Source organism: Patiria miniata, unplaced genomic scaffold, assembly GCF_015706575.1.
Source record: "Patiria miniata isolate m_02_andy unplaced genomic scaffold, ASM1570657v1 HiC_scaffold_1, whole genome shotgun sequence".
Taxonomy (NCBI): Eukaryota; Metazoa; Echinodermata; class Asteroidea; order Valvatida; family Asterinidae; genus Patiria; species Patiria miniata.
Window position 1 is genome coordinate 10,575,276 of NW_024037047.1, and position 13,613 is coordinate 10,588,888.

At 39.6% G+C, this 13,613-nt stretch overlaps 1 protein-coding gene across 1 annotated transcript in view; it reads right to left on the reverse strand.

The window, feature by feature from the left end:
• The window catches only part of LOC119722965 (MAP kinase-activating death domain protein-like), a 34,667-nt gene extending 24,099 nt beyond the window's left edge, over positions 1 to 10,568 (reverse strand). The window contains exons 1-5 of the mRNA XM_038193399.1: positions 10,393 to 10,568; positions 8,050 to 8,173; positions 7,386 to 7,450; positions 6,581 to 6,732; positions 5,414 to 5,521 (exon numbers count right to left, since the gene is read on the reverse strand). Of these exons, the coding sequence (XP_038049327.1) occupies positions 5,414 to 5,521; positions 6,581 to 6,732; positions 7,386 to 7,450; positions 8,050 to 8,173; positions 10,393 to 10,561 (618 nt within the window). The 5' untranslated portion in view covers positions 10,562 to 10,568. The remainder of the gene's footprint in view (positions 1 to 5,413; positions 5,522 to 6,580; positions 6,733 to 7,385; positions 7,451 to 8,049; positions 8,174 to 10,392) is intronic.
• Between the last annotated feature and the right edge of the window lie 3,045 nt (positions 10,569 to 13,613).

The window sequence follows — 13,613 nt, forward strand, 5'->3', positions numbered from 1 at the left end:
GACGCGCACCGTTCCTTGTACTTTGTGTGTGACGCACGTACACCAGGGGATTTGCACTATGTACACGCAGTGGTACGGCCGCACGTCGTGGCAAAATTGCAGTCAGGCAAGATGGCGTCGGTCGGTCACCCCGAACTGTACTTTCTTTGCCGGTGAGGGGGTACTTGTGAACGAAGCGGATAGACTGACAGGATATAGATGTGCAGTAGAAAGTTGCAAAGTGATCAGGACCAATAGTGCAGTAGATATAGGCTTTAAAATGGACCTTTAATGTGACATCATATTGTAGCTTCCAGTCTGGTGACGTCCTCAATCTTTCTCCCCCTCAACTTGTTCTTAGCATGAAGCTCATTATATACATTCATTATTAATAGTCCAGCGGAAATGTGACAAAATATCGATGAATTGTGCACTTTTGCATAAAAGCGTGAAACTTGGCACAGATGTTTATATTCATGCGAGAAAATGTTTTAGATGTGGAGCCATCGTAAATTTACCCTTTTAGGGGCGTGGCATCCATTTGAAAAAAGGGGGGCGGGACTTATCGTGCCCGCAGTTAAAACGGTTGTTTCCACTTGTCACAAAAGTAGGAAACTTCACAAAGACATAATTTTATAGATTTTTTAAGTGTTTTCCAGATTCGGAGCCACCACAAAAGTACCTTTTTGGGGGCGTGGCAGCTATTAAAAGAAAGGGGGGGGGTAATTATATGCCCACTTTGGAAAACGTTGTGCCCATATTTCATGAACGAATTAAGCGTCCCACAGACGTTTATATTCATGAGATAAAAAATTCCAGATGTGGAGCCATCTCAAACGCACCCTTTTAGGGGCATGGCAACCATATAAGAAAACAGGAGGCGGGGTTTTCATTATGCCCACCCTGGAAATATTGTTACCATATTCATAGGGAAATGGAACTTTCCACAGACATTGACATTCATGAGAAAAATAATTCCAGATGTGGAGCCATCGTGAACACACCCTTTTAGGGGCGTGGCAGCCATATTGACAAAAAGGGGGGGGGGGGGCGAGGTTCTCATTATGCCCAACATGGGAAAAATGGGCCTGCGTCGCATAAACGAATGAAGCTAATTCCCACAGGCATTTATATATTGACGAGAAAAAAAATCACACATGAAGCCATCGTAAACACACCCATTTAGGGGCGTGGCAGCCATAGTAAAATCAGGGGGCGGAAGGTAGTCATGATGCCCCTATAAAAGAAAGTTGTGCCTACATTTCATAAATGGATTAAACTCCACACGGACAATATATTCATGAAAATCTTTCTTTTTTTTAATGTGAAGCCGTCACAAACTTACACTTTTAGATGCATGGCATCTATTTTTTTTAAAAATGGGGGTTGCTACTTATCATTTGCCCACCATCGAACTTTCATAAATGAGTAAACTTCACACAAACTTGTTGAAAGAAAATAAATTTGTATGTGGAGCCACAGCAAACTCATCCTTTTAGAGGTGTGCGGGGCCTACTCACTGTGCCCACAATGCCCACAGGTCATATGACGCTTGGGGCGCTTAAATAATCACATTTTATGGCCATTTAAATAGTCTTTATATACATTAAATAATAATAATGGAAATTTATACCGCGCCATTATCCGCCATAAATGACGTATGTGAAGTAAAATATTGACTTTCATTCCATTTTTTCCCCGTTATCTTTCCTCTTTTTCTCCTGGTGGGGGGGGGGGGGGGGGGGGGGGGAGTGCAAAATCCCCCTACCCGTTGCGCCGCATTGACAGCAGGTTGGGTCATAACAGGATGTACTCTCATCACCGTGGTGGTCACGTCCACAATGACTTTACATTCAATGAATCTGTGCGCCCCCATCATACAACCCCTCTGTTCTCTTAAAAATGGTATATCAAGCTCTGATGAGTGGTGTTTTTTTTTTAACCCCAACCAAATCCATTAAAAAATCAGTTGCCCTGACAACATTTTATAGGCTACTTTATACAGGTGTGACACTGAATATGCCTTTTGGTCTGTCAGAAAAAAGGCAGGGGAAACAATGCATTTGAAGAAGTAACACTAGTCTTTCCAAAACTAACTGACGTACCCCAGTTTACACCCCAATTCAGAAATTGCTGCAGTTCAGAGGTTAACAATAATTCTACAGACAACAGAACCAGTAACTGGGTTAATATAGATGAGGCAAGAATGCATAGTGTAAGAAAACAAAGGGTTTGCCAACAGTAACTTCCAACTATAAAGGCAGCCCTACTCCAACACATTAGAAGAGCTATCTGAGGTGGATTTATTAAATGAAACGCGGTCAAAATCTTCCACGGTGTGCATATTGAGTACCCCCCCCCCCCATTTTAAAAATGGACGCCATGCCTCTAAATGGGTAGGTTTGTGATGGCTTCACATTAAAAAAAAAAAGATCTTCATGAATATATTGTCCGTGTGGAGTTTCATCCATTTATGAAAGGTATAGGCACAACTTTCTTTTATAGGGGCATCATGACTACCCCCCGCCCCCCGATTTTACTATGGCTGCCACGCCCCTAACAGGGTGTGTTTACGATGGCTTCACGTGTGATTTTTTTTCTCGTCAATATAAATGCCTGTGGGAATTAGCTTCATTCGTTTATGCGACGCAGGCCCATTTTTCCCATGTTGGGCATAATGAGAACCCCGCCCCCCCCTTTTTGTCAATATGGCTGCCACGCCCCTAAAAGGGTGTGTTTACGATGGCTCCACATCTGGCATTGTTTTTCTCATGAATGTCAACGTCTGTGGAAAGTTACATTTCCCTATGAGTGTGGGAACAATATTTCCAGGGTGGGCATAATGAAAACCCCGCCTCCTGTTTTTCTTATATGGTTGCCACGACCCTAAAAGGGTGTGTTCGAGATGGCTCCACATCTGGAATTTTTTATCTCATGAATATAAACGTCTGTGGGACGTTTAATTCGTTCATGAAATATGGGTACAATGTTTTCCAAGGTGGGGATAATAAATTCCCCCCCCTTTTCTTTTAATAGCTGCCACGCCCCAAAAAGGTACTTTTGTGGTGGCTCCGAATCTGGAAAACACTTATAATCTATATCAATATGTCTTTGTGAAGTTTCCTACTTTTGTGACAAGTGGAAACAACCGTTTTAACTGCGGGCACGACAAGTCCCGCCCCCCCTTTTTTAAATGGATGCCACGCCCCTAAAAAGGTAAATTTGCGATGGCTCCACATTTAAAACATTTTCTCGCATGAATATAAACATCTGTGCCAAGTTTCACGCTTTTATGCAAAAGTGCACAATTTTTTCACATGTGAATTTCAGCAAAATAAGTGATTTCAGCAAATTTTGCCACACGCATAAATTGATTATTAATTTTAAAAATTGTTCAACCTGCCGCTATAGGGCGTTAGAACATTTTGTGATGTCAACGGTAATTTTTTTTTTAAGTACAACCTAGCCAGAGACTAACACCATTGAAAGCAAGTTCACATTTTTTTTCCAATTTCAAATTGTAAGGCAATTCCGGTTTGGACTGGAAGGAAGGGTCACGTGATTTTGCGCACCGAGATAAAATAAAGATCCTGGATTATTCTACCAATTTCCGCAAATGTCCAGTTCAGGTCTCTCTCATAGTTGATTTTATATTGATTTTCAAAGATTAAATCTATTAATCTTGAATGTGACGTCACGTGACCCTTGATGACGTCATCATTACGTCTTTTCAATTTTCGTCCATAACACATCCCGGTCTAGGTACATACCACGTTTCAAAACAATCGGACCTGCAGTTCTGGAGATATGAACCTTCAAAGTATGCACCTTTTTTATTGTGATGTCACGTGACACGTGATGATGTCATGATTACGTCAATGTTCAGCACACATCTGCTGGTCTAAGTGTGCGCCGAGTAAAAAGCAATCGGATTAATTTTTGGCCCCAAAGTGCCATGCATGATGAAAAGGTGTACAAATGCTAAGGGAAATGGCTGAAAAACGACAAACACAAAAAAGACAAAAACATTCTTAACGAAAACAAAGGCTGTTTCATCAAGTTGCCGAAACAGCCAAAAATATTTAAATGATACAAATTTAACATGGCAATAGATTCCTACTGTTAAATGATTGAAAAATTAATGGCCCATGTAATACAACATTTTTAAAATGGAAATAAAAAATATATATGTTGCTACATGTATAACTTATGTTGTAGTTCCATTATTACTAATGTACATGTACTAAGGAGGACTAGGGATAATTTCAAATGATGAATCATTGAAAAGCCAAGAGTTCGGACGGCAATTCACATTGTCAGATCATTCTGATCAGTGACTCAATATTTGATAAAACTTTGAAAAAGGATTCAGCTTATCACGTTCATTTGTGTTTGTACATCTGAAGGCTGTTGTGATAAGTGTGTTTGATGAGACAGAATGGACAATATGGATATGTTTTTAACATACTTTGTTTCTTAAACTAGCCCCCCAAAAAGTGTTGTGTTTGTTTACATTTTTTTTGGGGGGGGGGGGATTGGATCATTACCTTCATTACCTTTCTTTTTTTTCTTTTTAAAGACACCTTTCCATAGCATGTGTACATGTTTTCTACGTTCCTAGTACTTTGGGCTCTTATGTCAATCCAAGTGCCTTCATAGTTGGCACACTCAGGATGTCATCCTGTGACGTCACATTAAAGATGCATATTTTGAAGGTCCATATCTACAGAACTACAGGACCAATTGGGTTGAAACTTGGTCTATTCATAGACTGGGATGTGTTATAGTGATGTCATGATGGTGTCATCAAGCATCATGTGTTGTGACATGAAAGTAGATGTTTGTAGGCCTATAGTTTAAGAATTATTTGTTTAATTTGGTTGTAACTTGGAATGTACCTAGAACGGGATATCATGAGACGTCATGATGTCATCACATACCATGTGACATCACAATAAAAGTGAATTTTCAAAGAATTATCTGCAGAGTTATAGTGTACAATTTGTTTCCAAATGTTCAATTGTCAATGTCCCCCTTATTTTTATGCCTTGTGTCACTGATGCAGCATTGATGTTGCATTTCATCAGTGTGATATATCTTTAGAACTACACATCTAATCATTCTGCAACTGTCCACTGCACATGTTTATCCTATCAGCCTATAAACTAAACATGCATGAAATATGCCGAAATAGCCCCGTTTTGTCACCTACAAACACACGTTTAGTTTTATTTCTGGTCTTGTCTAGCCTCGAGTCGTGATTGAGAGGCATTGATGAGGCCCGAGACAAAGACTGAGACTTTTGAGGTTCAGAGCCCTAGAGAAACTGAGTACAAGACCAGTAAAACTAGGTTTCCAGACCTCAATCAATGAATGACAAGGGGGGACATTTTCTATTTTCATTTACTATGTGAATATATTAAGAATATGTTACCTCCATGAAAAGCACATCTCCTTTAGTGTCAGTCCCAGCATGAACCACAAATGAATGTTTCCGCATACGTTTACTGCCTGATGGCTTCAGATCAATGTCATTGCCATGCTAAATAACATGGGAGCATGAATCAGAGCAATATGTTACTGAGTTAGATATGCCTAGACATTTAGTTCAATAACAATGGCTACATTGACGATGTCTGGAGCAAACTTGACGACGTTAATTCTAATACACAAATACTCACAATCTCACCTTTCACAGACACCATCCTCTGTCACGTATTTCATGCAAGTTGCTCAACTCATCTTTTTTTTCTTTTAACAACTTTTCAATTTGTCTACTCTCCCCATCCTGGATGTTTTCAATCCTCTGAAAAGACACTTATATTTTGGATTGCTTTGCTCAAATAATGCCCAAAAGATATAGACTTATTAAAGACTTATTGTCAGGATGCAAATAATCAACACTTGGCACAATGCAAACAATTAAAATGACCTGATATTTCAGCCTTTAAACATGTTAAATAGCAAGACCTTCTTCAGAGGCAAATGACAGAGGAACAAGGAACAAATATGTAGGGGGCACATAAGCATGCAGGGTCGCAAGGAGAAACACAAAAAAAGGACTGGAGGACAGACCACTTTTTTTATTTGTAAAATTCAGGTTAATCCCATTCAATTCATTTTTAATTTGTACAGTAAATTCCTTCCCCCCCCAAAAAAAGGTGTGGGCCGATTCTAATAGCAAATACTTACCCATAGAGTATTGCTACATATGCATTACATGTATTCCCCAGAGGGCACTGGCCAATGCGGCCCGCCCACAATACTTCCTCTTTTCTTGAGCATGTAGGCGTGTAATTGAGCGCGTACTTGGGTACGGCTTGAGTAACTTGCAGCCTGTGTGAATGGCTAGTGCCCTCTAGGGAATAATGCATATGTAGCAATACTCACTAATACTTTACGGGTAAGTACAGCTCAGTAGAAGTTCTCATTCAAAAGTGAATAATCTTTGTCCTGCCCCCCAAAAATTGTTTTGGGGGGGTGAAACTCGTAAATGGTAAGGGCAGAGAAAATGTCAACAATACTGGACATTTGTCAAACATCAAGTGTTCTTTTGGAAATTACAATACATTCTTATAAGAAAAGAAGTGGTTCTTCTTACCAGATTGTTGATTTGATCCAGTAGGTCATTCACCTCTTGGCTATAGACTAAACCGATGTGAGACCGTCCCAATAAACGACGAACTTTACGTTTTACTTCTGGCTTGGGTAATTTCATCATAATCATGAACGCTATGGCATTGGACAACATATCTATCAATGAAAATAGAAGAAAAATAAGTAAAATAATACCTACATGTGCACTGGCAAAAGCTTCAATATTATTTATCAATTCAAATGTCAATTATTTAGTCAGTGTTTCTTTGTGAATGTTACGGTTTCCCTTTCTTTTTGAATGCCAGGCAGCGAGCATCATAAAACATTCTGGCCAAATGCACTAGTTATTAAATTTTACCTGAAGCTCACTTTTTTTTTATAAACATGTATGTGTATTCGCTTGATATGTCAGAAAGTCTGCTTGATACATTATTAAAGAATGTACCTTGGATAGTCGATAGCTTCTTATTGGTCGAGACTCGATCACGTGGGGGTGCATTAACATGTCATATAAAGACCGGCTTCAATAACAAGCGAATAAATGGCCCCAGAACCAGCATTGATCCAGCATCATGTAAGCAAATGATTACATGAAGCTCAGTTTTCTTTCGTATATAAACACGTTTGCGTATTCGCTTGATATGTCAGACAGTCTGCTTGATACATTATTAAAGAATGTAAACAACAGTTGAGTTTGTTTGGCTTCCTTGAACTTCTTTGCATTCATTCCTAATGAAAATGTATGAATTGAGCACAGAAACTGTTGGAGACAATGTTCAATGTAATTGATTAAACTGTTTGCTACTAACCCGCAAGGAGTTTGTCTTCATCTTCTTCAAGTCTCTTCTTTTCACTTGGAGTAAGGGAGTCATATCTGAAACAAACAGACCAATTGGCAACCTCTTATACAATCTGTACTAGGGGTTATTTAATTATCCTTTACAAATCATTTTTTTAGGAAAGTAATAGGCTAGTTGTGTTACTGATAGTATTCCAAGATGCAGTACAAGTGTTACAACTACATTTAGAATTTGTATGTGTGCCATCCGTATCAATCAACAGTTAAAACAAAGAGATTCTCGGAGTCACTTTTTGACCAAGCAATAAGCATGTTATTTTTTGTTTTAGCAGGTTGATACCCTGCAACATTAGCACGACACTTTGAATTTATTTGTCACTAGTTGTTGTTGTTATTGCCATTGTTGTGATGATTACAGACATGTATTATTACGAGAATGTGTACTATTGCAATAATCACACTCTATAGCTGCATTTGGAGTATTCGGGTGAGGTAATAAGTAATATCAAATTTGTTTGCCACAGACTCTTTAGACAAAAGATACCTTTATTGTAATGACCACTTAGGAGCTGAACTGGATTGAAATGACTAAATTACATTTTCAGTTGATGAATAAATACCTACAGCAGTACTTTCACAGTGATGGAAAAGTGTAGTGAGATAATATGATGTACCTGTGAATCATTTCAGCAGGTCCTTGATCCATGCCAACTGCATCCCTCTCAGCTGCTACAGAATCCAGAAAGGAATCCTCCCAAAATTGAACCTGGTCCCATAAGGGCGACCTATCCTTGGCTGCTTAACAAGAAATCAAACATTGGAAAACATGTCACTATATTGAATATGATCTCTGCTGCTTATCTGATGGATTTGAATTTGCTTGATTCTGTCAAGGTCCTCAAACTGAGGCCACTTTTTGTCACATTGAACAGAAAATGGTATGTTTATTTCAGTTGCCAGCAATGTTCATAGTCACCACCATGTGTATACAGTCATGGAAGTATGCAATAAATACAATTGTTATATCGTGCGCTTAGACTCTGTAATTTCATTATTATTATCATTATTTATTCGGCCAACAAATGAACAAAAGTACAATGTCAAAGCAATAAATAACAGCGTTGCTGTTGAAACCCCTCAGCCAGAGTCAAGTTATCATCTGAAAACCATTAACCTTTAACTCAACATGGTGACCTTGATCTTTGGCCTTTGACCCCAGAACCAGTCCCAACATGCCTGTACCAATGGGAAGCCCCCTACCGAAGTTAGACACCAAAATTTCATTTCTAACTCAAGTTATCATTTGGAACCATTGACATTAAACTCACCACAGTGACCTTGACCTTTGAACCCCAAAACCAATCCCAACTTGCCTGTACCCAAGGGCAACCCCCTACCTAAGTCAGACACCAAAATTTCATTTCTTACTCAAGTTATCATCCGAAAAACCATTTACATTTAACTCACCACGGTGACCTTGACCTTTGACCTTTTGACCCTAAAACCAATCCCAACTTGCCTACTCCCAAGGGCAACCCCCTACCGAAGTTAGACACCAAAAACTCATTTCTTACTCAAGTTACCATCCGGAAACCATTTACATTGAACTCACCACGGTGACCTTGACCTTTTGATCCCAAAACCAATCCAAACTTGCCTGTACCCAAGGGCAACCCCCTACCTAAGTCAGACACCAAAATTTCATTTCTTACTCAAGTTATCATCCGAAAAACCATTTACCTTTAACTCACCATGGTGACCTTGACCTTTGACCTTTTGACCCCAAAACCAATCCCAACTTGCCTACTCCCAAGGGCAACCCTCTACCAAAGTTAGACACCAAAATCTCATTTCTAACTCAAGTTATCATCCGGAAACCATTTACCTTAAACTCACCACGGTGACCTTAACCTTTGACCTTTTGACCTCAAAACCAATCCCAACTTGCCTACTCCCAAGGGCAAACCCCTACCGAAGTTACAACCCCAAACAACATTTCTAACTCAAGTTATCATCCGGAAACTGAGCTGCCCGGACGGACGTCCGTACGGACGGACGGACGGACGCCCTAGGCGATGACAATACCCCTCGAGCCTCTCGGCTGAGGGATAATACACCCCAACACCCCAACAAACATCCCAACAAACAAACCAAAACAACCCAACAAACAAACACCCCCAAAAACATACAAATGAAATGCTGTTGAAAAACAAACACACAAGCGGAACTAGAGATTTACACATAAATATACATATCAGGTGAGCACTATAGAAAAGTTATCCGAGATCTTGGAAGTGATCAGACAGACTTCTGTTGAATGAACTTAAATAATCAATAATCAAGTGGTTAAGAACGTGGTCTTGCATTGATTGGTCAAGGTTGATCACGTGCCTGGACAACAAAAATGCATGTCACACACTCAGGGTGAAATTCGCACTGTGTTCATTGCCACGTTGCAGATTGGAACCAGCAAGCTGACCCCCAGCAAGCTCAATAATCAAGTGGTTAAGAATGTGGTCTTGCATGGGCTGGAGGCCCTCTGGGTATAGCCTTGTGAAGTCTGTCAGCCAGTATGAGTATACAGCGTTTATAATTAATGTCTGTGAAGGGCAAAACCTTGATGAAGGGCAAAACCTTGATGAAGGGCAAAATATCTAAGATTGGGAAATGTTATTGGTTGAGGACATTCATTTACAACAATCTGATTGACTTTTGAATGTGTCATCCCTGCAACTTTGCACTATCCAGCTAGAACAGACCCTGGAATAAGGCAGGTAATGTATCCTAGACACGCAAACTAATGACCCTAAGTTTGTACTTAAAAGAAGAAATAAAGGTACATACATAGGGGTGTCAAAATGAAATGGTCTCTGTACATGCACTTGGATTCGTAATAGAAAATTGCGTATATGTTTATAGTGTAGTTATGATAAATGACAAAAATTTGATTTGATTAGTACTAAAAACATCTCTTAACATTTCTGTATAAATCATCTGAATTTGTTTCTTGCACATACCAATCAATGCCTCAAACACATAGTGTCGTAGCAGCAACTCTGAAGCATCTGTGTCTGTTGCAATCATGTTGCCACCATGATATCGGAAGCCAGCACTTACACAGCTTTTGGAACTCCAAGTGGTTGGAGAACGGTGTCTTCCACTAAATGAAGATAGCTGGAAGAACATCACATTGAAATATCAGTACAGTACAATGTAAATGTTTACTAATACATGTAATAAAATGATGTATTTCTCAAACAATTATTCATACCAGTACATTTATTTCCACATTGCTGAAAATACAAGACACAAAATGGTTCCATGAATAAATAACATTAAAGGAAATGTACAACATGTGCTTTTGATGCAGTTTTTGAGAAATAAATGGATATGGAGGATTTGTATGTTACAGCAAATATTGTTGAACTGACTTGTATCTTCCCTTTAAATGAGAAACTCAATAAACAGCATAAATATTTTTTTATAAAGAGTATGAAATAAAGGAGGAACAAAGCATATAAATACTAAATTAATCAACAAGTAATGTAAATAATTAAAACAAATATTAGGCTTGTCAACAAATACTTAAAATGAAAGCAAGATCTGTATTCAACTGAATGCCAAATAGATGCAATGATTTGAAAGAAAGTAACATTTGTAATAAGATTGGTACTGAACTAAATGTTCCCATTCAAAGTTCCTCTTCTCAACGGACATGACATACCAGTAGAATATATTAGTGTAAGAAATTTTGAGCCAAGGATACCATTGTATCCCATCTTAAAAACAAGGATGGCTTTTCTGTAGTCATGGTGACAAGGAAATAAATGTCCTACTTTGTCAAGCTAATAAGCCAGTTTGGTATCTCAATGAAGTTTCATGGTCAAATGTCATTCGGAATAAAATCGCTGATGTTTTTTTTTCGCGCTGTTACACAAACACCCATTCTGCTTGTAATTAAAACGCGAGTATTGTGTGCCCGTCTCCCCACACATTCATTCCCTTTTGACTAGACTCCTAACATTGTGCGCAATGCACAGTTAAACATACCGAACTGTTATAAGATGAAATTTTGCGTCGGGGTGATATAAATCAATTTAGGTTTTTGCCCTTCACCGACGTTTAAATACTGTATACTCAGTGTGTTACCTCCCGAGTGAAAGTTGGGAAAAAATCACTCGGGAAAAATCACAGATTCGAACCAGCCAACCGATCCCGTTAGCTCAGTGGTCGAGTGGTAAGACATCTGCACTAGAAAGCAGGAGGTCGTGGGTTCGAGTCCCACCCGAGTGATTTTTCCCAACTTTCACTCGGGAGGTAATACACACCGAGTACACAGTGTTTAAACGTCGGTGAAGGGCAAAACCTAATTTGATTCATACCGAACTGGCTTATTGTCATATCCCTACTTACATGTAGGCCAAACAAAAAAATACTGCAAATTCCCCAGAAATGCCTGACACCAATTTGGAAAATGTTTCAAGGTAGGTCAGTTGTCGGGAAGGAGCTCGATACTGAAGTTGAAAAACATCATCAAATGCGAGTTAGGCAGACTTTAAAGGCTATACTGCAGATAAGGTCTGTTATAGCCTATCATCTAAGTACAAGAGCAAATGGATCTGTTTTGCTGTAAAAAGGAATGCTGCCACAACAAAGACCCAAAGGAAATGTGAAAATCCAAAAAGTCTGCAGTGAAACCCAGTAGGTACACGGAACTCCAACTTCTGATGATCCACGTATGGGTACCGTACAAGGACATTAGCATCCCAATGATGGATGCAAGCAGCGAACCGACCTGTCTTCAGAGAATGGAGGGAGGTATATAGACAGCATTTCCATCTGAAGTCCTATGCTGAATGTAAAACTTTGATAATGGGCCGCCATATGTCAGACTTATACCGACTGAGAAAAAAGGTGAAGTAAACCCAAACCAATCCAGTTGGAAGTATCCTGATCTACTGGTAGTTCATTCCCTAAGGAATGATAGCCTTCTCTAAAGCAACAAACAAGTGTAAGTTGAAGCAGAAGCTCGTGGTCAGGGAGAACCGAGGTAAATAAGAATTCCAGTCTATAATGCTTCAAAGAAGTGTCTGATGAACCCCTTATGTATGAAGTTACATAAAACCACATCTGATCAGACTCTGTAGGACAAATACTTGTTCTAAAGACTCGAAGCATGTCAAAATTCTGCTGTTTGCCGAGGATGAAGATCGGTCTACATAACTCCTGGCTGAAGAAATTAATCTCAGTCAGTGGAATCATGGTGGTTGGAGACAGACGTAGAAGATGTGCATGCATGCTAAGAACAGATGAGGATTAACTTATCCCAAAGTATGGAATCCTGCACCATACAGTCTTGCCAATTAACCTGACATTATGCAGGTGTAATAGGGGCAAATTTCCCTTAGTTGTTTTTGTAGGAGTAGTTTCCCATGCATTATTGTTTTTGCTAGTATGACCCACCCTGGTGAAGTTCCCCTGTGCTTCACATGGTACCTAGATTGACCCCTGTACATTTAAGAGTGCTCATCCCTCAGATTATGTAACACTTAGGAATGTCCCCATCCTTGTGTGTGGAGCATGTCATTTAGCAGACAGGCAGTGAAGAGGAACAGTCAAAACGTTTCTATCCCCAGCCCTACATGCATGCCTTGATTAACTCGTCTGCTTTTTCTTTTGGTGAGTTTTGTTTTCATTATTTGGGTATATTTGGTTACAAATTCAGTGATATAGATATTTTGTAGTAATTCTTTCTATTAATTAGTTTCTTAAGTTGTTTTCCACTCTGTGACTTTGATATTTTTAGGACTGACTTTGCCTAAACATGAGTGTTTCCATTTCTAAGCATTTCATTTGTTTGCGTATTAGTGTATAGTTACCGGCAAACGTGCATCAAGATCTTGCAGATTTATCCCCCATAAACTATACAAACAACGCAAACGGGCAAGCCAGCAGGAACACACCCAGGACCCCTCCGTAGTGATAAATCTCTCAGCCACGCCCTTGACACCGGATGAGACAGCCCTTCTATCTCGTGGGCTCTCATTCTGCCCTACACCCCACCCACCAAAACCACTGGAAACACAAGCCTCCATCAATGAATGCGGAAGACGCCTCCGCCTGAGGGAATTCTTCCACGACGAAGACTCAACAGAACCAGTTAACTCATGCCAAGAACTCAAGTTTAGGAAAAAGTGTACATGGACACCCCCAACCAACAGGGTCCCCGCCATTGAGG